This window comes from Hippocampus zosterae, chromosome 1 (genome assembly GCF_025434085.1).
Source record: "Hippocampus zosterae strain Florida chromosome 1, ASM2543408v3, whole genome shotgun sequence".
NCBI lineage: Eukaryota > Metazoa > Chordata > Actinopteri > Syngnathiformes > Syngnathidae > Hippocampus > Hippocampus zosterae.
In genome coordinates this window covers 15,695,028-15,718,588 of record NC_067451.1, presented here as the reverse complement: position 1 = coordinate 15,718,588, position 23,561 = coordinate 15,695,028, and the positions used below count along the sequence as shown (strand labels likewise).

At 42.0% G+C, this 23,561-nt stretch overlaps 3 protein-coding genes across 3 annotated transcripts; 1 reads left to right on the top strand and 2 right to left on the bottom strand.

Annotated features, from left to right (window-relative positions):
- Positions 1-4,117: 4,117 nt before the first annotated feature.
- On the bottom strand, positions 4,118-5,698 carry mid1ip1l (MID1 interacting protein 1, like). The gene is made up of 2 exons (XM_052071263.1): positions 5,487-5,698; positions 4,118-5,313 (listed from the first exon to the last, which is right to left on the bottom strand). Exons 1-2 carry the CDS (start codon positions 5,681-5,683, stop codon positions 4,722-4,724), a joined length of 789 nt encoding a protein of 262 aa, XP_051927223.1. The 5' UTR covers positions 5,684-5,698; the 3' UTR covers positions 4,118-4,721.
- Positions 5,699-7,556: 1,858 nt separating this feature from the next.
- tspan7 (tetraspanin 7) lies at positions 7,557-14,738 on the bottom strand. The gene is made up of 8 exons (XM_052071275.1): positions 14,534-14,738; positions 12,275-12,463; positions 12,099-12,173; positions 11,914-12,009; positions 10,338-10,493; positions 8,678-8,761; positions 8,151-8,230; positions 7,557-8,071 (listed from the first exon to the last, which is right to left on the bottom strand). Exons 1-7 carry the CDS (start codon positions 14,618-14,620, stop codon positions 8,162-8,164), a joined length of 756 nt encoding a protein of 251 aa, XP_051927235.1. The 5' UTR covers positions 14,621-14,738; the 3' UTR covers positions 7,557-8,071; positions 8,151-8,161.
- Positions 14,739-15,321: 583 nt separating this feature from the next.
- srpx2 (sushi-repeat containing protein X-linked 2) lies at positions 15,322-23,349 on the top strand. Its single transcript, XM_052071123.1, has 10 exons — positions 15,322-15,784; positions 17,479-17,553; positions 17,925-18,116; positions 19,047-19,223; positions 20,140-20,263; positions 20,347-20,468; positions 21,411-21,590; positions 22,183-22,316; positions 22,409-22,530; positions 23,150-23,349. Exons 1-10 carry the CDS (start codon positions 15,739-15,741, stop codon positions 23,331-23,333), a joined length of 1,356 nt encoding a protein of 451 aa, XP_051927083.1. The 5' UTR covers positions 15,322-15,738; the 3' UTR covers positions 23,334-23,349.
- The last annotated feature ends 212 nt before the right edge of the window (positions 23,350-23,561 follow it).

Sequence of the window (23,561 nt, the reverse complement as noted above, 5' to 3'; positions counted from 1 at the left end):
GTGCATTCTCAGGAAATGACTGTAGTGTTTTTATGAGTTAAACATTCGTGTGGCACGCCACCAACAACGGGAAAACAACAGTCTTCCATCACGACAAACATAACGATCCAGAATGTATCATGAATATGTTTGAATTAGGTTGCCAATCGATCACACTGAATGTTATTTCACCGATCATCAGGCAAACACACAACTTCTTGGCAAAGGGCTTCTTCATGCAATTCATGCGCGTTGTAGTAAAATTTTGGGCTTTTTGTAATCATGACTATCAATACAGTAGAGAACAATTTTACTTTATTAGTATTTTTTATTTGGTTCATTGATTGCTAAATGGAGTTGTGCAGAAGTATTGTGAGTAGATTGTTGGTGTATGTGATTTGCAGATGACCAGTCCAAAGTTATTTAGCATAGACTCCAGCCGACCTTTGACCCTGCTGAGGGCAAGCGATATGGACGGATGAACGGACAGACCTCAGATTTGGTTCTCGAGCTGAAAAAGTTGCGGAACTTTTAAAGGAATGAATGACTCTTGCCACAGTTGGTTGGTTTAAAAACTTTCAAATTATTCTCTAACGGTTGATGACTTGAAAACTATGTCGATTGCATTTGCATAGACTAAACAAATTAGTGAAAAGCATCATATGCATAATAATTTGAATAGCGCCGTACATGCTCTTGACAGTTAGGTGGCTGAAAGTAGTCTAACTTTTATGCCTGTTGGAAGCAGGACTAAGTTTTGGCGCAGGTGGAGTTGCTCTGCTGATATATGTGGTGGATGTCATTGTATTTCATTCATAAATAAAACAACAGCATGTATCAAACCCTCTGGACCATTGTCGAAATCGTTTCTTCGAATACATAATTGTTATTATTGTTCTTATTATTATGATCTGTAATGTATTTTTAGGTGAGAGTGTTGAAGAGATCCGGTTTGGTGGCCTCACTACTGCGTCTGTTTTTTGCAGTTGAGGTTCTGTTGGCTTCGTCGAGCCACAACCTTCAATTCTGGTTGGGGCAGTTTGCAGCCGAGGTGTGAGGAAGTTGGGATGTGAATCGGCACCTCCAAATCTGAGGCCATGGTCCTTAGTCGCTGAAGGGTAGAGTTGAAGCAACGCCACTCGAGCGAAGCAAGAGCCCAAAATCTCTTTAGAGTTCCCTCTCCATTTTGGAAATGAGACCCTGGTTCAAGTGAAAGAATACCAGTGTGGGGCTTTCGGGACAGAACCGGTGCAAGGAGATTCTGGCCTCATTCAGAAGTTCAAGAGGAGCCAGATGGGGTGGCTCAGACATTTACAGTATTTAGGACACCTCCTTTGTGTGATTTCTTTTGGCTGCATGCCAGCAAAAGGAGGATTGGAAGGACCTAGGGCATGGTGGAGAGATTATGTCTCTCTCTCAACTGGTGTGGAAACGCCTCAGGATCCCCATTAGAGCAATGGCCGAAGTGGCTGGGGAGAGGAAAGTCTGGGCTTTTCTGCTTAGGTTGCTGTCCCCACATCCAGTTAAGCAAAAGATGGATGGATGGATGAATGCTGCTTGCCCATAATGGGAAACTGTTCACCATCGTGTTTCCTATGTCTAACATATAGGTAGTTGAATTGTAACTTTAGCTTCATTTGATATTGACGGAAGCAATTACATTTGTCATTTGGGCGCTGAGCTGAAAAAGTTTAGGAAACTGCTCTAATATAAAATTGAAACTTATGAGTACATTCAACAGAATTGTTCATATCTTTGTTGGTTGGCAGAGTTATTTTTTTTATTATGAATAAATTCATTTTTCAATTGCTTATTGAATACAAAATATGTACTCGGATGCTGCATTCCACCCAAACTTCAACATTTGCTACGACGATAAACTATTGTGCCTTACGTCTAACATGCTTTGTAGCTTTGGCTTCAAAAGTTGGGTGGGTGTATGATGTTAATTCATACAAAAAAACAGCACAATCCAGTGCGATGGTGCCTCATGTCCTTAAGGTAAATTTTGCTATTGTTATTTCTTATATCTGTCAGACAGTATTGTAAATTTACAGCAACATTTTGGTGGATGTAACAGTAACCTAATTTGACTTTGTGAAACAATACAAAAACCCATCTATGTTCTTGCGCACTGCCGGACCAGCTGTCCCTAGTCTGGTTGACCTAGTTAACCCGAACAAGGGGGCTTGACTGGCGCAACCATTTTGCCAAACTGCAATTTGTGCACAACAGAGAGACTATGACCGTCGTGCAAGTTCACTGCAATAAAGTGTGCTGGTCAAAAAAGGCAGCAGTCGGTTTCGTGTTGACTTCCTGGATGTCGACAATCAGAGCCGTCACTGTTGGCCTTTAGGGGTTGGAAAATCAGCCCTCTGCGAGCGGATTGGCCAAATGTGGTGGAGCTGTTGCTAAGGGAGGGTTTCAGTCTGTGACGTATAGTTATATGAGGCACTTTGAGCGACACACTTTCTATTTCATCAATTTAATGTGTCATGTTTCATTATTGGGCGTGCAGGGGACTTTATACTGATGGTGACAAAGGGGCAGACATCTGTGATTTACAACTACCAAATGTCAGGCTGCCCTTAAGAGATATTAAAGGTCAAGTTTACCTGTCTGCATGCACACCATTTATAAGCCAATTTATAGCAGCGCCAAATGAAAGCGTTATCAGCGCTGGCGTGTGGAGGCATTCAGGCTGTGTCACAGTGCAGATTGTTGGATCAAGGCGGGGAAAAGAACTTTTAAGAGACGAATATTTGACTTGGAGTTTGCTTTGAATAAAAGAATAACCCGGGGCCACCGTACAAACATGAAAGCATCAAAGTCATCGAAAAGACGCTCACAAGCCATAAATTAAAGGCAAATTGTTTTAACAAGCTACTGTGATCCAATCCCATAGACCACATTTTGCCTTGAAAAAGATAATATTGATGGAGTCGGAGAACTGTTATGTTGGTGATTCAACTACAAAGGTGCAAACATTAAGTCTCCTTATATTTGTTTGTCAGGAACAGCAGTAATGTGCCAGTAATGTCAATTCGACCCAGTTTTAACATGTTGAATAATCCCAACGCGGCAGACATCACACACACACACACAAAAGCAGATTATTCAACATTCTTACCCCGATCAATAACCACTGCAATCAAAATTTCCTGTCTTTTCTTTAAAAGCTCAGACCTCGCTGAGGCGAATTCATTCATGTTTTTAAAAAGTATGTGAGGATGATAGGTCCCGAAAATGGATGGAGAATTCAACTTTTTGTTGTAATTTTTTGTGTAGATTGTAATTGTATTTATCCAAATTTATATTTCCAACTATAAATGGCATACCGTAGCAGGGGTAGGAAACTCCGTTTTGAGAGCCATATCCTGCCCGTTTCAGATCCCCTCCTACTCTCGACACACCTGATTCAGCCGTTCATGATCATTTCAGGCCTGCTGATGAGCCGTTCATTTGAATCAAGTGTGTTGGAGTAGGGAGGGATTGAAAACAGGCAGGATATTGCTCTCGTGGAACCTGAGTTCCCTACTCCGACATGAAACTGACCGGCATTGACTTTGAAGTCAACATTGGTCAGGTGTACCTAATGAAGAGTCCAAGATCCTCCACTTCCAAGGCAACTAGCTAGTCGCATTAAGTCAGCGAGCTAAATTAAGAGGAATCCTTTCCTGTTTGTAAATCCCTCGTAAATCCCCACGATGAGCACCACACAAAGCTGCTCTACCTGCCCCACATTGCACACCTTGTAAGCACTTTACACAACTTGTTCGGTTTAATGCAGTTGTTTGTAAACATTTTACAGAACTGTTTAAAAAAATGGCTGTCCAAGTACCACCATTATATTAAAATTCAGGCGCCTACTATGTTATCGAAAGCATTTAGTTCTTCTACACCTCATACCCTCATACATTAAGTGTATTTAAAAGGTATTGTAAGCCGCTTTAGCATGACAGTTTGAACAGTAACACTATGCATTAGTTGAGGAAAATAGAAAGCTTTTTTGATTAAAATTTGTAGCACACAATTGTAGAAAAAAAAAAGCCACTTAACTTTGAGACCCATGTAGCTACCACTGCACTTTTTATAACCACGGGGAAATTTGTCTTCGAAGAAGAAAAACAAGCCCAAATAAAAGGTCACAATTATTTATTTATTCAACTGCACAATATAAAATACATTTGAGGACAAATAAGATGAGCTATGAGACCTTGTCGAAGCATTTGAGCAATTAGACAAAGGGATGCGAATTAACAGGGCCCAACAAGGCACGCCAAGTTACAGTCACACTGAAGTGAAGAGAGCCCTTCGAGCTCAGCATTAACATATTTTAAAATTAAATTAACCCCCCGCCCCCCAAAAAAAAAACAAAAAAAAAAGGAGGGACAGAATAACCAGCATTCAATTTCTCCTACAGTCAAACCTTTTATTCACACACAAATTCATAGGGAAATCTGCAGTGGACACAAAGCAGATCTGCTGTGCTTCATCAGGGCAGTTAAACCTCCACCAAGCACTCAAAATGGGAGTCCTCCTGAGGCAGGACGACAACGTGCCGCAGGCGTCACCGGTTTATGTCGGGAGGAAGGGAAGGAGGGAGACGGGGAGGACATGGAGTGCTGACGGCCCCGCTCCGTTGCCAAGAGAATTCCCGTGACATTTCCCATCACGTCAAGCAGTCCCGAGGGAGGAGGAAGAAAGGCTATGAGGAGCAGGACAAGAAAAAAAAGTGCATTCTATCTCATAAAGTTTCCACCGCCGATCTCTTGCTTGTATCGGTTGGTGAGGTGGTCTGCCTGCAAGGTGAGTTTGGACAGAACGCCAAAGAGTCCGCGCAGATGAAAGTGAAACTGGCGCTCCAGGTCGGCGTTGTCGTCCAGGGCCAGCGCCCCCGGGATGGTCTTCTGCTGCTGCTCCTCCTGCTTGACAGCCATCTCAAGAAAGCTGGCACCGCTGCTCATCTCCCGCTTGAGCAGACCCCACTCCATGTCATTCTTCATAGACTTGAGGAGCAGGTAGTGCTCGTACATGTCCCTCTGCTGCTTGCTGGGACACGGCACATCGTCATGATCGGGGTGGTGGTTATTGTAGTTGTTGTTGTTGTTGGGTTCCGTCTGGCTGGCCGCCTGCTCCTCCAGTGGCATGTCTCGCAGAAGGCTCGGCACCATGATGGTCTCGTCCATGTTATTGGCCGCCGCGATGAAGCGGTGCATGACGTTAATGAGGGAGTGCTTGTTGGCGGCCGAGTCGCTGCTGATCTGCATCATGGCTGAAGGCTTCCGGGGCTTGGTTACACAGTGTAGTTGGCAGGTGGCGTTAAGGCTGGAGCTGCAAGGGAGGTGTCAAATATTTACCAGACGGCCTAAACAGTCGATGTATTTTCATTTTTACTTTCAAATATACACTGACATCAATCCCTTTTTAATGTCTAGAATGACCTTGACTTCCTGCATCAAACAAACTAAGGGTGAATTATTCGACCTGGAAAAAAACGAACTTACCTGAATTTTGAGATAGCTTGATTGACTGCGTGTTGGGACACTGGTAGAAATATATCCCAAGTCCTTAATTTGGGGAGCTCCGTTGACCACCAGGCGTGAAGGAAACTGAAAAATTTCCTTGTCTGATAAACGCCTGAATTCCTTTTATATGCCTCACAGCCGGCGAGTTGCGGTGCGGCGAGCCAAATCCCGCCCATCCGTTCGTTTGCACTGATCTTATTGACCGGGGAGGCGGATAAGGGCGGGCTTGAGAGCGTATGATCTAGTTTAAACCAATCTTGAGTCACCAGACTCGTGTCAATCAAAAGGTCTTTCAGCAGCGCAATTCGTCGTCAGCATCTTTGAACATTGAACGTCGAAGCTAACAACCGGCACATACATATTTTTATTTTTTGAAATTATTTAAATTATTCATACTCTGGCCCGACGAAGGCTCTTTGTCACACAATGTCTCCACAGAATATAGTTGCCCACTGTCGCTTTAAAACGTTACGTCTCACAACAAACTTTTGTAGGCCGCTAGCGCCACCCAGTGTTTGGTTCATCGCTCATCCTTTTGACGTTTCAAAAACGCTGTCACGTTTCAATTAAATGTTTTGAAATTCCTTGATCTTTCCCCAAAATATGAGCCGTTTCGTGTGTTATGTTCTCACACAGTACACTACACAGTACATTTCAGTTAGTGTACGTTGTCGACACAACTGACTTTCAAACGTGACGATTGGTCAGGGCGTCATCAAATGTCATCAGACTCAACAAAAAAAAGGTAAACGTTTCCGATGTGACAAATACAACAACTACTACTAATAATAATAATTAATAACAATTATGAACTTGATTGTTACTTTAAAAATGATATTTCATTTCACGTTATTTTTCTTTCAGGGGGCCCCCTCAGAATGTATTCCCGTTCCCCCCACCAAATCAACGCCCATGATTAGTAGTATTCATTAAACATGCTTTTTTTGGGGGCGTTGTTGAATTGCAATGCATCGTCCTTAGAGCATTATCTAATTTTTCAACTACTGAATTAGAATCAGCTCACCTCAACAAGTTAGAATGGAATAAAAACACCCTTTGTGACAGCCGAAAATGAAATACATCTCTTGGACAATATTGGAACACATGCAATTGTACCTCAAGTTGTCTGGAACAGTGCATTGAAAAATATGATCTTAAATCACAGCGATAACTTAATCCTACGTCTAAATAATAATAATAATAATAATACATTTTATTTGTGGGCGCCTTTCTAGAAACTCAAGGACACCTTACAACAAGCAGTTAAAATCACGAGTACAATGTTAAAAACTACATCAAATAAGATAAGAAAAAATACAACAAAAATAAATAAATAAAAATAATGGCTTAATAAATGCTCAACTTGAAACCAAAAGTCACCAGTCACGTGTTTTGGCAACAATACAAAGATTGTATTGAAAATGTTTTTGCAGTTCCAAAGATAGTTAAGATCATATTTTACTGATACTGTGCATAATGGACCAATAGGTTTATCATTTAACATTTGCAAAGCCAAACATTGTGATACAGCCTTTGTATTGTAACCTTTTTTATTGTACCTCATGTTTAGGACCATGCGTTGAGTCGATAACATGAACCATATCTGAGAAATAGAAGTTTACAAATGATTAAATGTATCATTGAGGTTAGTACAAGGATATTTTTGATCCTCTCACGCAATGGTATCCATGGGGGAAATTTAGTACAGTGTGGTTAGTCTGCCATAAAAAGAAACAATCTAACTGTATTCAGGTGATTCTTTTAAATGGAACACATTCGCAACCAAGCACTGTAATACTGCCACAGGAAGTCACTTTGTTAATCTGGATGATGTTCGTGCATGGTCACATGAGATCTGGGAATACAGTACTGCATCATTGTTTCAGGAAAGATGCAAATGGCAGCCAAGCTTTTTGAGATGTATCCACTCTGGGATGAAGCGATTGTAATCAGGCCTCCAGAAGGCCGGTCAATGAGGACAAAGAATTTGGGGAAAAGGATTTGAAATTTTTTTTCTGATTAATGTAAAACATGTCGAGGACAGACAAGTTATGTGAATTCACCTTTTATTATTTTTTCCCCTTCAATACTTTACATGCATCCACAGAGGAAAAGCAATTAAACACTGATGACTTTAATATGAAAATGTGGGTTATTGTTGTTGGCACTTTACGTACGCCATTTCCCCTTACAAATAACCTCATGCACAATCCCTTGTCAGTTTGTCATTTTAGCTGTACATTTTTATCAAAAGTACAAAATAAAGCAAGGCACTACTTTTCAGTGAGAAACAAAGACACAAAAATAAAGTGATAACATTGACACAATGACGTCTAGGCTGAACATTTACTATTACGATAACAGGAAAAAAACGTGTTGAAATGTTTGGATCAAACTACTTTCCTCTCAAATTCCCTTTGGGTTATTCCCTTCTGCTCCTCTACCGAGTCACGTGAGCGGACCCCACCCCCCAAAAAAACAAGAGTTTGTTTTCTCTAAAAAGTTTTCTTAAAAAAATCACAAGAGGGTCAGTCCTGTAGGGTGGGAGAGGCACGCCAAGTCACCTGGAAAGATATACGAAAAGTGCTGAAACAGTTTTGATTGGATTTGCTGAAACTGGATGCAATCGGGAGCCCTTTTTACCTGCATGAAGCTTACACCATCTCGTACTGGTTATTGGTTATGTATCGAGACAAGCAGCAGGCCAGGAATACCCCGATGAGCTGAGCACAATAATAAACATTCAAAGCAGGCGGAATCACGTGTTCTGGTATTTTATTCAAACAAACATGTACCTCTCGGACCATTATATGCAGCGGGAGTTTGATCCATCAATCAAAAACAAATTCCTCCTTGAAATGAATGCCGGTAGTCAGTACAGTCCAAAAAAAGGGCTGCAAGTGCATCGCGGCGAATGTGGCTCTCCTTTCCCACATCCAAGGGCATTACAGTATCTTAATTGTTCCATGTTATTCTTCCAACTTCATTCGAGTGGCGGCATGGTATAAGTTCACCCGAAACTCAAATTTTGGCTCACGACACACATTTCAAACAAGTAATTAAAAATTCCATCAAACAACGGCTCATAACTGGGAAAACCGGGGCACTCGTAAGTCAATATATCACCGTATTTATTTAGTGAGGTGTTGCAACTTATCACTAGCAAGTACCTGAAAGAAGGCGATTCCAAATGAGATCCCAGCAATGATATCCAGGTTGGACTCCATCACATTAGTCACCAACGAGAAGCAACCCTGCACATAGGACTTTAGTCATTTTTTATTCAATTCAAGTAATTATCCAACATTACTAAGGTCTTGAGATTGTGTGGGAGCCGCAGTGTACACCATGGACTGATCACAAGTCAGTTGTCCAGTTCATTTTCCCACCGGTGGGTGTCAACTCATTTTTGTCACCGACCATGTAGTAATTATTTTTTCCCTCAGTGGGCTAAAATTACTGTGGAACAATGTAAATGTCCAAACACATTTCCACTGATGTTGGGATGCTTTGTGAAGCACCAACCCCCCGCGACCCTCCAACAATATAATTATTTGCAAATCATTTTCAACCTATATTTCATTGAATACACGACAAAGACAAGCTATTTCATGATCAAACTGATGAACTTCATTTATTTTTAGCAGGTAATGATTAACCGAGAATTTCATAGCTGCAACATATTCCCAAAAAGCTGCGACAGGTGGCACGACTGAGAAAGTTGAGGACTGTTTATCCAACACGTGCAGAAAACATCCCACCGGTGAACAGGCTTACTGGGAAAAAAGGTGGGTGACATGATTGTTTCTACGTGGAGTTTCCCTGAATTGCTCAGTCATTCACAAGCAAAGCAAAACCTGTATGAACCTTGCAGCATTATTGGTGCCTTCACGGATGTGTACGTTAGCCACACCCTTGGCACTAACTCAAACTTGTACCTTCACAGATGCTGGCTTTGGGACTATGCGTCCAGAATAGTCCAGATGGTTCGGTTCCATTTCGGCCCAGGGGGACACAACATCGACAATTTCCCAAAAGAATTTGAAATGTGAACTCGTCAGACCACGTAACACTTTTGCATTTGCATTTGTTCATCTTGGATGAGCTTGGGCCTAAGAAGCTGCCGCCGTTTTTGGGTGTTGATGATAAATGGCCTTTGCTTTGCATAGTAGAATTTTTAATTGCGCTTAGGAATATAGCGCGGACCTGTTTTGACTGACATTGGCTTTCTGAAGTGTTCTAAGCCCATCTGATGAGATCTTTTACACAGCAATGTTGGTTTTTGATGCAGTGCCACCTGAAGGGTCAAAGGTCACGGGCATTCAATGTTGGTTTTCGACCTTGATGTTTATATGTAGTGATTTCTTCCAGATTCGCTAAACCTTTTGATGATGTTATGGACCATAGATAATGAAATCCCTAAATTCCTCGCAACTGGATGTCGAGGTAATTGTCCCGGAATTTTTTTTCAGGCAATTGTTTACAAAGAGGTGAATGAACCTTGCCGCTTTGCTTGCGAATGACTGATCAATTCAAGAAAGTTAATGATGATTTGAATTTTAAACTTCATGTGAATTCACGTGATTGGTATTGATATAGGCCGACTTAACCCTCATCAATGATAAGTTCCCACAGCTTAAAATCCTGAGAGCAACACCTCGAGATATTGCAGTGTCGAACATCGACTAACAACTGCACAAAATGACAGAAAGTGAATGGAGTGAGGTTCCACAGGTGAGGGCATGCAGAGTATTTTTGCATACATTGTATTTAAGCGCTCAGCCCTTTGTTGGATGGACGAGACGATTTTGACGAAAAGTGGTAACTCACAGTGCTGTACACTTCATTTTTAGCCTTGTTCAGGTCCTTGAGGGTGTCTGGAGGGCAGTTGGTGTTGACTTTGCAGCAACTGGCGGGGATGCCCTGGTCTTTGAAGTAGTCCGTTTCGGCCCAGTCCGTGTAGTTTTTCACGCCACAGCATTGCAACTATATGTGACCAAACCAATAACACGAGTACATGTGCATTATGGTTATTATCCATTTAATAACTGTTTTGTTCCTCAAAGGGGCATTGATTTGAGGAGGTGGGGGTGGGCTTTTATTTTTCAGAAACAAATTTGGGCAGGTCGTCTATTCGAAGGACGGACACCTCTTTCAGGTCATGTGGTAGGTATGTCCCCAGCAAGGGTGGATGAACATTTAAGCTCAAGAGACTGCAGTAGCAATTTTCCACCAATAGAGAATAATGACAGACCGTTCAACGGTCAAGAGGAGCTTGTACAGTGGAATCGATGCATCTTATAACTGTTTGTGCCATTGTGAGTGCTGACCATGCTCTGCAGATAGGCAAAGTTGCTTGCTCATGCCCCAGACTTCATTCATCCTGTTATCTGTAAGTGCAGCTGTCCACAATAGTGACTGTCCTGTGTGATCTGAATTGAACCCCTCCCAAGAAGTGAAAAATGGCATAAAAGGGGAGGGAGCACCCGAATGCTCGGAGGAGGCTCCATCACAAATGTCTCAATGGTGCTTCTCCATATTTGTTGTAGCTGAAAAAAATCTCATCATTTTACAAAGACTTTTGTTGCCTTGGTTTCCTTGGACAAGACAACGTGACATGCCAGCGAAACACAGAGGCAAATATTTGGTTTCAACCTTTATTTATGATTGACTTGGAGTGATTAGACTTTTCCCCAGCCCCAATACAACTGACATAATTGTCATCAATTTATTTACAAAATAGTGAAACTGGGCTTAGTTCAACAACAAAATAATTCATTAGCATTTTTAATTTGTACTATTTAAAATGAATTATTCATTCATTCATCTTCCGAGCCGCTTGATCCTAACTAGGGTCGCCGGGGGTGCTGGAGCCTATCCCAGCTGTCTTCGGGCAGTAGGCGGGGGACACCCTGAATCGGTTGCCAGCCAATCGCAGGGCACACAGAAACGAACAACCATTCGCACTCACACTCACACCTAGGGACAATTCAGAGTGTTCAATCAGCCTGCCACGCATGTTTTTGAAATGTGGGAGGAAACCGGAGCACCCGGAGAAGGCCCGGGGAGAACATGCAAACTCCACACAGGGAGGCCGGAGCTGGAATCGAACCCGGTACCTCTGCACTGTGAAGCCGATGTGCTAACCACTGGACTACCGGGCCGCCTAAAATGAATTATTATGAAGTAAAAATTAAACTTAAAAACTATTGAAAATGTGTATGCATAATATGTAAGTTGTTTTCCAAGAATAAAATCAGAGAATTCCATTGCATTGAATGGAAAAAAATAAGTCAAATTCAATTTGAGGAACAAAACAGCTGTAACAACCAATAAATAGGACAGGACTCTTGATCATGAAAATGCTCGGCCGGCACGATTCAAGAAAAGTAGGACTCCTACTCACAGTCCTCTGGATGGCGTCCACTGCGGTTCTGCTGCTCTCTGTGCTGTTGTAGGACTTGACTGCGTTTTGGTATGCGGTGCCTAATTTTTCCTTTATCTGCAAAAGTCCAAACACGCACAAAAAAAGTGATCGCATTCTTGTCTTCTACTTCATTTCACATCATGCCTATGCCACCGAGAACTCACTTCATGCCTGAAGACGAAGCCTGATATTCCAGCCACTAGCTCGGCCAGGAAGACCACACTTAAGAACATGGCATACTGTCCGAAGAGAGAAAGTATAAAACAAGATTGTGCAGATCATTAAAAGCATTGTGCGTATTTTGGTTTGAAGGATGGGGCATAGCTCCCTGTCCGCTGACCAGTTTTAGCATCCACGGGCTGCCGCGGCAGGTGGCGAAGCAGCCAAAAAGCCCAAATATGATGATGGCAGCGCCGGTGCCGATGAGGACGTACGGCGCGTTTGTGGTCTCATCGGAAGCCAGTGTGATGTACGCCTCCAGGTTGACTTTCCCCCACACGCCCACTGCTAGCAGGATCATGCCTGTGAACTGAGGAGCAGCAGCCAATCAGCATCACCGTAATATGCGGACGTGTGCAATTATGACACACAAGGGATGCACGTGATACCAGATACAAGTACTGACATTTGAGTACATGCTGATACCAAGATCCGATATTTGCTAATTACATCTTACATTACATCTTGCAATTTATTTGCAGAGTTCATCCATTTTAGAGTGTTTTCATCCATTTTCCCTCGAAGTATCTGTGTTGTACTCTCGGAGCATTAGTCCGAATATGAGTACAGACATATTTCCTCGCATGACAAACAGTCAAACATGTAAATACAAAATGGAAAAACTCTCAGAACTGCTGTGGGCCAGAGCTCATGCTCAGATGTCAAACGACACCCCACCAGGCCTCGCCTCTGAAAGATACCGCACATATCTAACATACAGGCTATCATTAAGTACAGTATTTTCTGTATTTCTTAAATGGAAAGGTTTGATGATCACACGGCTTTGACAAAGTTTGCTTTCAACCATTTTAAGCATGTGTCAATCATCTTCAGTGTTGAAAGGGTAGTAAGGGTAAAACTACAAACCTTTATCTGTTTTCTGTAAATCTGCAATTTTAACCAGTTGCAGGCGGATAAACATAGAGCTACTGTATCGAGACACACTTCCAAACGGATTCATTTTTGACTATTATGTGCTTCCAACTCAATTTGAGGCCGAGGTGTCATTGTTGCCTTTTTTATGTCCAGGCATTAATTCCTTTGAAGTGTGCGTGTGCACATGTGCACGTGTGTGTATTTTGGCGGCAGCGGCGGCGAAGGTGGGAGGTACTGCCACCAACATCATAAAAATGACAACCGAAAGCATTCTTGTGAACTTTGGCTGACACACAGATAAAAACAACAGCAATCATTATCTTTTGAGTGAGTATAAGCGCTATATGCAAGTAGTGCTCCGAACATTCTGATTTATATCTGCTATTTTGTTCACACATTTAAGTAGAAATAGTACACTAACAACTTCCTTTCAATTGTTTTAAACTTTTCTGCTACTGATGTCAACATAATCCTTTTTTTGGACTTATCACATTAGGTGTAGGAGTGTTTTCAACTGTAATGGAGTGGTCGCCATGTGATTGGTCTACTGAACTTATTCTTTTTAATTCTTAATAAAGGACCAAACACAGCAAAAGCTCAAGTGTGTGCACAACTCAGGAGGTCATCGCCCACTAAGGATGTTTTGCATCTAAACATACCATGTGTGTAATTCTTTTTATTGTTATTTATTGTTTTACAGTAAACTCCCAACATCGTAAAAGCTGTTTAGGATTACAAAATACAATCCTACCAGACTTAGATATAAATGTTTTGCTTTTGTAGGCTTAAAGGCAGACGAATCTTTTAATATGAAAGAGAGTAGCTAAAATTTGAGTTAACACTTAGACCTGCGGTTTACTTCAACAATGTCACAAAATTCTACTAAACAAGTGTGGAGAAAAACAAGTCAAGGAGTCAGAAGTGCAATTTTTCAATATGCGTTTTTTGGGGGGTTAAATATGAATTTGACATTTTTCAAATTACGAAGGCCACCGTGAATGTGCAAACCCGCGGCGTTCGGTACAGTTCCACCGACAAGGTCAAGAATCAGTGCTCGGGTCTCTTTAATCAATCAATGTGATTTTACGTAAATCCTTCAATGGCTTGTTTTGTTTTGCTATTATTTTGCCTTATCTTTTGTGCTTGTGGTGCCACAATAAACATGAAGATCTTTTGATAATGGACAGGAAAAGCATTTTCTTTCTTTCAAGAGAAATGGAGCAAGGGTACTTATATCGTGTGCGTTACCAGTGACGTCATCGAGTTTTAGTCTTCTTAGATTAATCGCCGACGCCTGTGCTCTCAAGTAACGGAAACAAATTCATCGTAGTTTGGGAACGAGCATTATATAAAATTTTACTTCATTTCATGAATTTATAACGACAAAAGTTCTTGTTTTGATTTGCGCTTGTTCGCATATTTGAAGCCCGTTGCTGCTGTTAGCTTGTTGTCCTGTAAACTCCCCCAACCTCCTTTCCTCCACATCGACATGGTCGCAGCTCACCCAGAAAATCAGACTGTAGGAGATGAGGAAAGTCTTCAGGCAGGTGATGACCGGTTTCGTTTGAAGCCGACGTGAGGGCGGCGACATGTTTGGCTTCTTTTATGTATAGAAGACAGACAAAAGATCACTTCAAAGCAGCCCCGAAGAGAAGAAAAAGTTGGTGAAGGGGGATACGTTCTAAGCAAGCTCAATGGGAAGTGACGTCATCGCCGGCCAGATTGCTTTTCCCGACGGAATCAACGGTAGTAAAAAAAAAAAGGAAAAAATCAAGTCAACTAGTATATTTAAACTTGTTCCACAACACCGCTTTCATAACAAACTTCTTTTATGCGAAACATGACAATTATGAACCATCTAATTATAATTTACCATATCTATTAAGGGACTGATATGAAAATAATAAGAGCTCTGAAAGAAATTCAGACAAATTAATTTTAAATACTGTACATCTGCACCATTAGAGTGTTCTATGCCGAAGGCGTAAAAATCTCTGGTGTTTTACTTCAGGGCAGTGCCAAATTAGCCGTCAACGTTCAACCTTTTTTTCTGCGGCGGTTCTGTCAAAATTAAGTGAGTGACGAGTTAAAGGGCGCATTCAACACCCTTGATCTTATAATCATGCATTAAATCAATGGTGTCCTTTGAAAACTCAAAGAAAAAAATTCCAATATCGATTCAGCAATATTATTAATGAAAATAATGCAACATTCAAGAGATAACTTTTGACTACTTTATTCTGAAGGTTGTCACACTCCCTGTTGGGTGTTCGCTAGTTTCTGTGATTTGACTGTCAGATAATCGCTCGAATAACAATTAAAAATTCAGTAAATTACTGTGTGAACATGTATATTTCAGAATTAACCCACAAATAACACTTTAATGATTCCAAGAATCACTTTTTATCTTTCATCGACGCGCCGTAACGTCATTGAGTGACAAGAGACAACAGGGCCCCCTAGTGGCTTAATACTCGCCACTGAAGCGAGAAGCTATTGGGTTGAGCGCTGCTGAGACAAGACAAAAAACTTTCCCACTGGAAAGAAATCACTAGGTGCTTTTTAAAAGTCGTTGTAGTGTCATTTTTCAAAGTTTTGTGGAGTGTGCCATTGGTGAGAGTCCGACTTGGGACGCCAACGAGAAGCTGCGCACTAGTTTTTCTCTCCCAGTAGTGTCATCATTTTTTTTAACCGACCAGAGGTTTGACCATGACCCGTGTCCCGGTGCTCTTTTTGTTCTTGTTGTATCTCACAGGTAAGTCCGTGAATCTCTTAGAATGATAATAATGGAGAATTTGCCTGTGAATATGGTCTGACATGTACTCTCAGTCAGTCAAATGTATTGACCGTCTTTAGTAGTAACATCTGTAGTAGATACAAATGTGATCAATATTTTAAGACTCCATCCCATATTAGGAAAACACAATTTGGAATTCCACAGTATATCAGAGGTAATAACAATTATCCGATGATTTTTAAATAAATGAAAGTGGAAATGTGTGTGTGTTTTTTGTTGTCGTTGTTGACAGGGTTGTACTGTAGCCAGAAAATTTACAGTGGGGTGGCCAGGATACATACAAAACAATACAAAATCTTTATTCATGTCGCACTTTCGCAATCGCTGCAGCTGTAACAAAGCGCTTTATAGAACCTTTAACATAAATAACAGAAATAATATGACACATTACCTCTACGAGGAAGTGATTGTAATGCACATGTTCACATATACGCGTCTATACACATGCATGCTCACCCCCTCTGTAACTCAGAAGTCAGTGTTAGTCATACCATGCCCAGTCAAGGTTTCATGAAATGCACAAATATACAAAACCTTTCCCAGCATACTCATAATACTTGCAGTATCAAGTCTAAGTAAAAAGCAATGGTTTGGTGAGCCTATTTTACTTGATAATGCCATTTTGTGTTACGATGCTTTGTTTTCCTGTACTATCTCATGGTCTATTTCTGACTCATGCACTGATTTGCAAATCATTGTATTCTGTTTATGTCTAACACAATGTCCTGACTTTACTGGAATTGGGTTTCTAAATGAATTGTAGCAGAGGAACAGAAGGCCGAATAATGTTACAAACATGTGAAAATGACAGCAAAGTGACAGGTATCAAAATATATCCTCAGATGTGGGTTTGTGGCCAGTTCGTGACCAGAGGTGCAGGGGTGGCCAAGGCCACTCCTGGCCACCATGTAGCTTTGCCCTTGGATAAGCGTTTGGTAGTACGATAGTCATGATCGGAATTTTTGCGTTACAGTCAAAAAGTGTCAGGTTTGAATCTTTGTTCAGGGCAAGACCTCCGTTGTCGTGTTTACATGTTCTACCCATGCTTGTGCACACAAAATTTCATAGAGTATATTTTACTCTAAAAAGACAGTCATTTGTCTCGGTCTAAAAAGTCAAATTTGCGCTTGAAAGAGAGAAAGATCACAGTAAATTTTAATCAACAAAGTGGATTAATTTTACTTCAAACGATCAACTTTTATTTGATGAGACCAACAAATTACTCAGCCACACTTTACCTCATGTAGTCTGAGTGAAGAGATTTTGATCCATTCTGATGATTTGCCAGGGGAGGCAATTGTACTTCAAAATGTTGGCAGGGATGTGAACAACACGTTTCTGTGACGTGTTTTATGTGATTTATTGATTAGGAATTGAATTTCGCCAACATACGTTTGCAACAAACAACACATACGAGTGTAGTGTGCTTTTCAAAATCAAACACAATCCGTTTCATGAAATTCCATGTGTGTGAATGCTGGAATGTTATTTTTGCAAAAGGAAGCTTGTGTGGCTGAGATTCCTTGCTATCATCGTAACATTAACAAAAGCGTCTCTGCATGCTCAAAGAAGTCTATTGGCTCTGGGAACATCTCAGAGCCAATAGTTTATTAGAGCCTTTCTTCCATGTGTCTCTGCTCTCCTTGTTCTAGCTGTGTGTGGAACCACAGAGGATGGCGGCTATGATGACGTTGCCCAGGAAGATGACGATCTTCCAGACTACACCAGTATGTATGGAAATAATGCACACATAAATTCACTTGGGACACACACACACACACACACACACACACACACACACACACACACACACACACACACACACACACACACACACACACACACACACACACACACACACACACACACACACACACACACACACACACACACACACACACACACACACACACACACACACACACACACACACACACACACTCATCTCTAATTCTCAAAAACATTGTAGCGTATACCTTTGGGTCTCACACAACTACCGGTAGTTTGAAAATCAGAAACCTGTAAAATATTTTTCAATTTATAATAAAGGGGTGATCGGTAACAAAAAACTGATGCGATGCCTTCCCTTGCCCACCAGAACTTCATTGGTGTCGTTCCCCCCGTCTCGTCAATGGGGAGATATCCTGCCACTCCCCACACGGCCGAGCGTATCGGACCACCCAGGGCACCCGCTGCAACATGAGCTGTGACCGAGGCTATCGCCTGATTGGCCGGAGCTCCATCCAGTGTCTCGCCAACCGCCGCTGGTCGGGAACCGCCGTCTGCCGCAGTGAGTGGGAGTTGCTGTTAAAAAAAAATAGCACAGTTTAGTACTGTAAATCCCCCATTCACTGTGGGGAATATCCATCCATTCATTTTCTGATCCACTCATCCTCACATGGGTCGCGGGGCATTCTGGAGCCTATCCCGCCTGTCTCTGGCTGGGCCTTAGGCGGGGTAAACCCTGAACTGGTGGCCAGCCTATTGCAGAAACAAACAAGAACTGAAAGAGGCTACATAAAGGCCTGGAAAAGAAGAAAGCAACAGCCTGGTCAAGTTAATGGGCCACAGCTGTTATGCAGTTGTTGCAAGGGCACCAAAGATGAAATTTTATGAATTCACAAGTTAATTTAACAATGTCTGTTCCTTCTACTCCTTCTGCTCACGTGAAAACTGTGTGGCTTCAAATTAAAGGCGCTCTGTCCTGGGTTGTCTAACACATCTAGATCATCATACAGTATATTTAATATCATTAAATGAAAGCAGCGGCAAAGCTGGTTGACTTGTTAGCAGCGTCGGCCTCACAGTGGAGAGGTTCGATTCCGGCTCTGGCCTTCCTTTTTGAAGTTTGTATGTTCTCCCCGTGCCTGCATGGGTTTCTCTCTCCGGGTACTCCGGTTTCCTTCATGGAAATGTTTGTCTATGTATGCCCTGCATTTGACTCGCGACCAATTCTGGGTATCCCTTGCCTACTGCCTGAAAGGCTCCAGCACGCCCTGTGACCCTCGTGAGATTAAAGCGGATCAGAAAATGGATGGATGAATGGATTAAAAAAAAAGGAATTTTGAACTTTTGTTTGGTAACATATTTTTATCCAAAATCCAAATTTCTTCAGTGTACAATAAAAACAAAGGAATCAACCTTGCCATTCCAGTCCTTTTGGAGGGAACGGTATCGTGGACGCAATCATGGCATCACAGAATCTTCATGTTTTCTGCAGAGATGCGATGCAGTGTGTTGCCCCTCATTCCGCACGGCAGCTACACATGCACTCAGGGCTTCGTGGTGGACTCCAGGTGCGACTTCACCTGCACCCCCGGCCATCGCATCGAAGGGGAGCACACCCGCACGTGTCAGCACGGGGGGACGTGGAGTGGGGCACAGCCTATTTGCTCAGGTACTCTCAGAAGCTCAGAGGTGGCAAAATTACTCACACTATGCTTCAAGTAGACGTAGAGTTTTGCGTTGTACAAAAAACAAGACTCCGGTAAGAGTTGATTCAAATTCTGTACTTGGGTACAAGTTTTAAAAAAATAAAATAAAAAAAAACGCCACACACAGACGCACAAATCGGGGGTTCGTGGCGCTCTTCAAGGGTATATACAGTAGCTACACAAGGCAGGTCTAGATGTGAGGGTTAGTGTCAGCGTCAAGGGCTAGGTTTAGGGTAAATGGCAAAGGAGCTTTGAATCCTCCCCGAAGACCAGTTGACCAGCCAGGGTCGTCCTAGAGAACCAGTTGTCCTACAGTCAAGCACTTCAAGTATGGGCAAACTATGAGTAATGAAGAATTTAATTGCATCTGACAGCCTCAATCTGCAGCCACAAAATGGAGCTGAACTTAGTACATCTGCTTTGCTGACGTCTTTTTTTTTTGTTCCCTCCCCACCAAGCACAGCTCTCCAGGGGCTCACTTTCACCAAAATACACATATTTCCTCCTACGCTGCTAATGGAATCCAAGACTGCGGTCACTTAATCTTCATGTTTCCCTGAAGCAGAGGTTCTGAAACTGGGGTCTGGGAGCTTAGACTATTGCCCTAACTACCAAAAAAAGTGTAAATGAATTCACTTCCCATGTTAAATGCAAGGAAAATGTCACATTTTTTCCTTATGTTAATTATAACCTCCCACAATATTTTTTTCAAGTGCTCAGACATGGATGATCAAATGTCAACCCACTGGCCGCATTCCACACAAAAATTATACCCCCCCCCATGTAGATAGTATTGGTATTATGCATAATATGCAATACACCAGGGATTACTGTATTTGTTTTCCATAACATGTGTTGTGGATCTGCAAATGACTTCAGATACAGAACCTCCCAAAATAAGGTGTCCGCTATCCAGAATCAGGGTGGCAGAACCTGGAAAACTGACTGCCAGAGTGACTTGGGATGCACCAGTTGCTACGGACACGGCTGATAAAATGCTCGAGTATGTCTCTGTTTAACTTTAGGACAGTGTCCGATTTCAAATGGAAAGACAAGTTCAACTTTGTTGCTTTTTTTTCCCTTTAGTGTGATCCTCGTGGGCCAGGAGCCCGGCAGTGAATTTAAGGAGGGACCCAATATTATTCGCTACAAAGTCTACGATCAAGCCAGAAACCGAGCCGCCTGCAAGTTTATTGTCCGTGTTGAAGGTGAGCAGATTCCACACTGAGAGCATGTCAGATTTTACCACCTCAATTAAACCAGCCTTCATTGAGCTAAGGCATATTCATTAGATTTGAAAAATGTCACAACAAGCCAGTCCACCAAACAAAAAAATGTCACCATGGGGTGCCGTGAGATATGAATGACCTGACCTATAGGTTTTTTGAGATACGAGCAGGATTTTTTACTTTTGACTTGCAAGCGCAAAGTTGAGATATGAGTGCTGTAGATGGGATGGTTTTGAGAGCTATAATTTGGAAAGAATTCTTCAACAAAGAGACTTCATGCTGTTTATTGCAACTCTGAGCTGAAGATTACTGTCAAAGTAAACATCAAACAAAGAGAATTATATGTTAAAACAAAAATATTAAACATGAAACCTTAAAGGGATACTGGTGAAATTAACATTTATGACGTGATTAGTCGTAATTAGTTTAGCTTGTAAAACTGCCTAAAATCTGAAAAAAAAACTTTATTCATGAAACTTTTAATTTTTTTACTTTACAAAATTTTCATTCAAATATAGACATCCATATCTGCCATTAGTCACAGAAGAGACTTACGCTGTTTGTTGAGAATCAAAGGTTCATGTTATGAGAGGGACCTAAATGAAGATAAGACAGTATTACTGCACGGACAGTATTTGTTGACTCATTAAATGTAGCAATTAATGACTGGATGTTTTTATAAAGTTCAATATTAAAGATTGCTATTTTCTTATTAAAAATGACATCATACATACTGGAACACATTAATAGCATTTCCACTCATTTTTAATTGAAGGCGTTGTGAGCATGGATACAGAATGAATCAAATTTGTACTCCAAGGCACAGAAACAAGTTCATTATACCTTCTGCCATTGAGAGAAAGAGCATGAAATTATGCCAGGAGCGCTCAAATAACACCGCAGCGCCGTGTTCTGACCTAGTGAGAAGATGCCCTTCACTGTCTCCACCTTTTCACGGTTCCCTCACCTGCTCATCCGATGTCACCAACCACGGCGCCGTGTGCGAATACCACTGCGACGGCGGTTATGAGCGCAGGGGCGTGTCCAGTCGGGTTTGCCAATTCGACGGCAATTGGAGTGATGGGCCTGCGGAGTGCGTTCGTGAGTATGAAATACACATTAGTGGCATGATGACATTCAGCAGTAGCATTTATCCATTTTCTCGAGTGCTTGTCCTCATTAGGGTCATGAGTGAGTTGCGGCCTATCTCAGCTGACTTTGGGCAAGAGGCCAGCAACCCCCAAGGCTACCCATCCATCAATTTTCTCGAGCACTTGTCGACATTAAGCAGGGTTGGCTCTGGGTTCTGAAACCTGTGAGCCCAAGTCGATAAACAGTTTATTAAAATCTCCGAGTCACATTTAAGTGTGGTTAGTCACAACCCGCCTGTCATTCTTATCTTTGTTGTTGTGAGCGCTAAACCCCCCCAAAACTTTTGTCCATGATCCATTTTAAAAATGAATCGGCTGATTAATCACGTGCCCGAGTTTTTTTTTTCTCTACCAAATATCGGAGAAAAAAAACAACTATTGGTCGGGCCCTAATCAATTCCATAGTGGCCACAACTTAGAGGGCATAGCTTAATTGGACGGGCTTGGGTCATTAGAATCAAGGAATACCCATCGGTCGAATCGAGACAAATGGTCTTCCCCAGGTCCCTATTGACAATGACAGTTGGCATTGTACGTTTTAGCGATGGAGATTGAGTCAGATGTGAAAAGCGCGTCGGCTCTGCTACGTCAATTTTTCGAAAAGAGGCGACTTCTCATCCTGTCTGCGCCCGACATCGCCGACCCGGAGTACCAGCTGCAGAATATCATGATACAAGTGAGGAAAACTTTGAATGCATCTCAACTTGAAAATGAAAGCCCCTCACAAAAAGCGGTCACAGATCTCTCTTGCTTTTGTCTCGTTCCCAGAAAGCAGACTGCGGCTTACAACTTCGCCATGTGACACTGATCGAGTTGCTGGGCTCACCGCCGAATGAGACGGGACGCATCAAGGACAAAAACTTGACCTCTGTAGTCGTTGAGGAATTGAGGTAAAGTCGAGAGAACATGGATTCCACTTTAACTTTGGAGGCGTCTTCACACTCAAATGCTGAGATGCGACAGACAGGAAACTCATTTAGTAACATGTACACGTGCACTCACTCACTTGATCCCTCTCACTAACAGACTTGCACACGCTCTCACAGCCCATTCACTCACTTTTGCATTAATTCCTCACACATGCATCCACTTACAATCTCTCACACTTACACTCATGCACACAATTTCTCACATATATATCACACATACACACACGCACGCAGTTACTGATTTGACCTGAGCAGAAAAACGGCAAACTTACGAGATTCTCAGCTAACAATGTCGGGCTAGGCCAGGGGGAAAAAACAAAAAAAAATAATTTGCTAATTTGATTAACAGAACACCAATTATGATCAAAATCACACCAGACAAAAACTCATTCATAGAAGTAAAGGCAAATCCGCTTTCCCAGTGGGCAGTCCATTATGTGTTCAGGCACGGCTCAATTTTCCAGACGAGAAAATGCTTTCAGTGAATTCCCCGCACAAGACGCATTCATACACACGAATCCCACATCTGACTCAGTGCATAGTACCACCAAATAAGGGATTTCAACGGTTTTCCCCGCAGGCTCACATTCCGAATCTCTGGGCAATACTTCAGCATGGTGCTGGTGGACAAGCTCGGGCTGGATCGGGAGCGGTTCATCAGCCCCATAGCGTCGGAGGAACTCTTTTCCTACATTGACAGCTTCTTGCTAGATGAAGAGGAGAGGGAGAAGCTGGAGCTCCACAATGATTTCTGCGAGTCATAAAATAATAATAATAAAAGTGGCAGTGACAAACCCATGGGGCCACATGCTGATAAGGCCCCAGAAAGCTCAGATGGAATCAGGAAGAAAGTGACATTGCTGGCCTTCTATGCTTTTGATATCACCAGAGTCTACTTGCCAAAATAGAGCACAACACACATTAACATTGATACTTTTTTTCCTTTAACTAAAGTACTCGTAACACACTACATTTACATTCACTAAATTTCC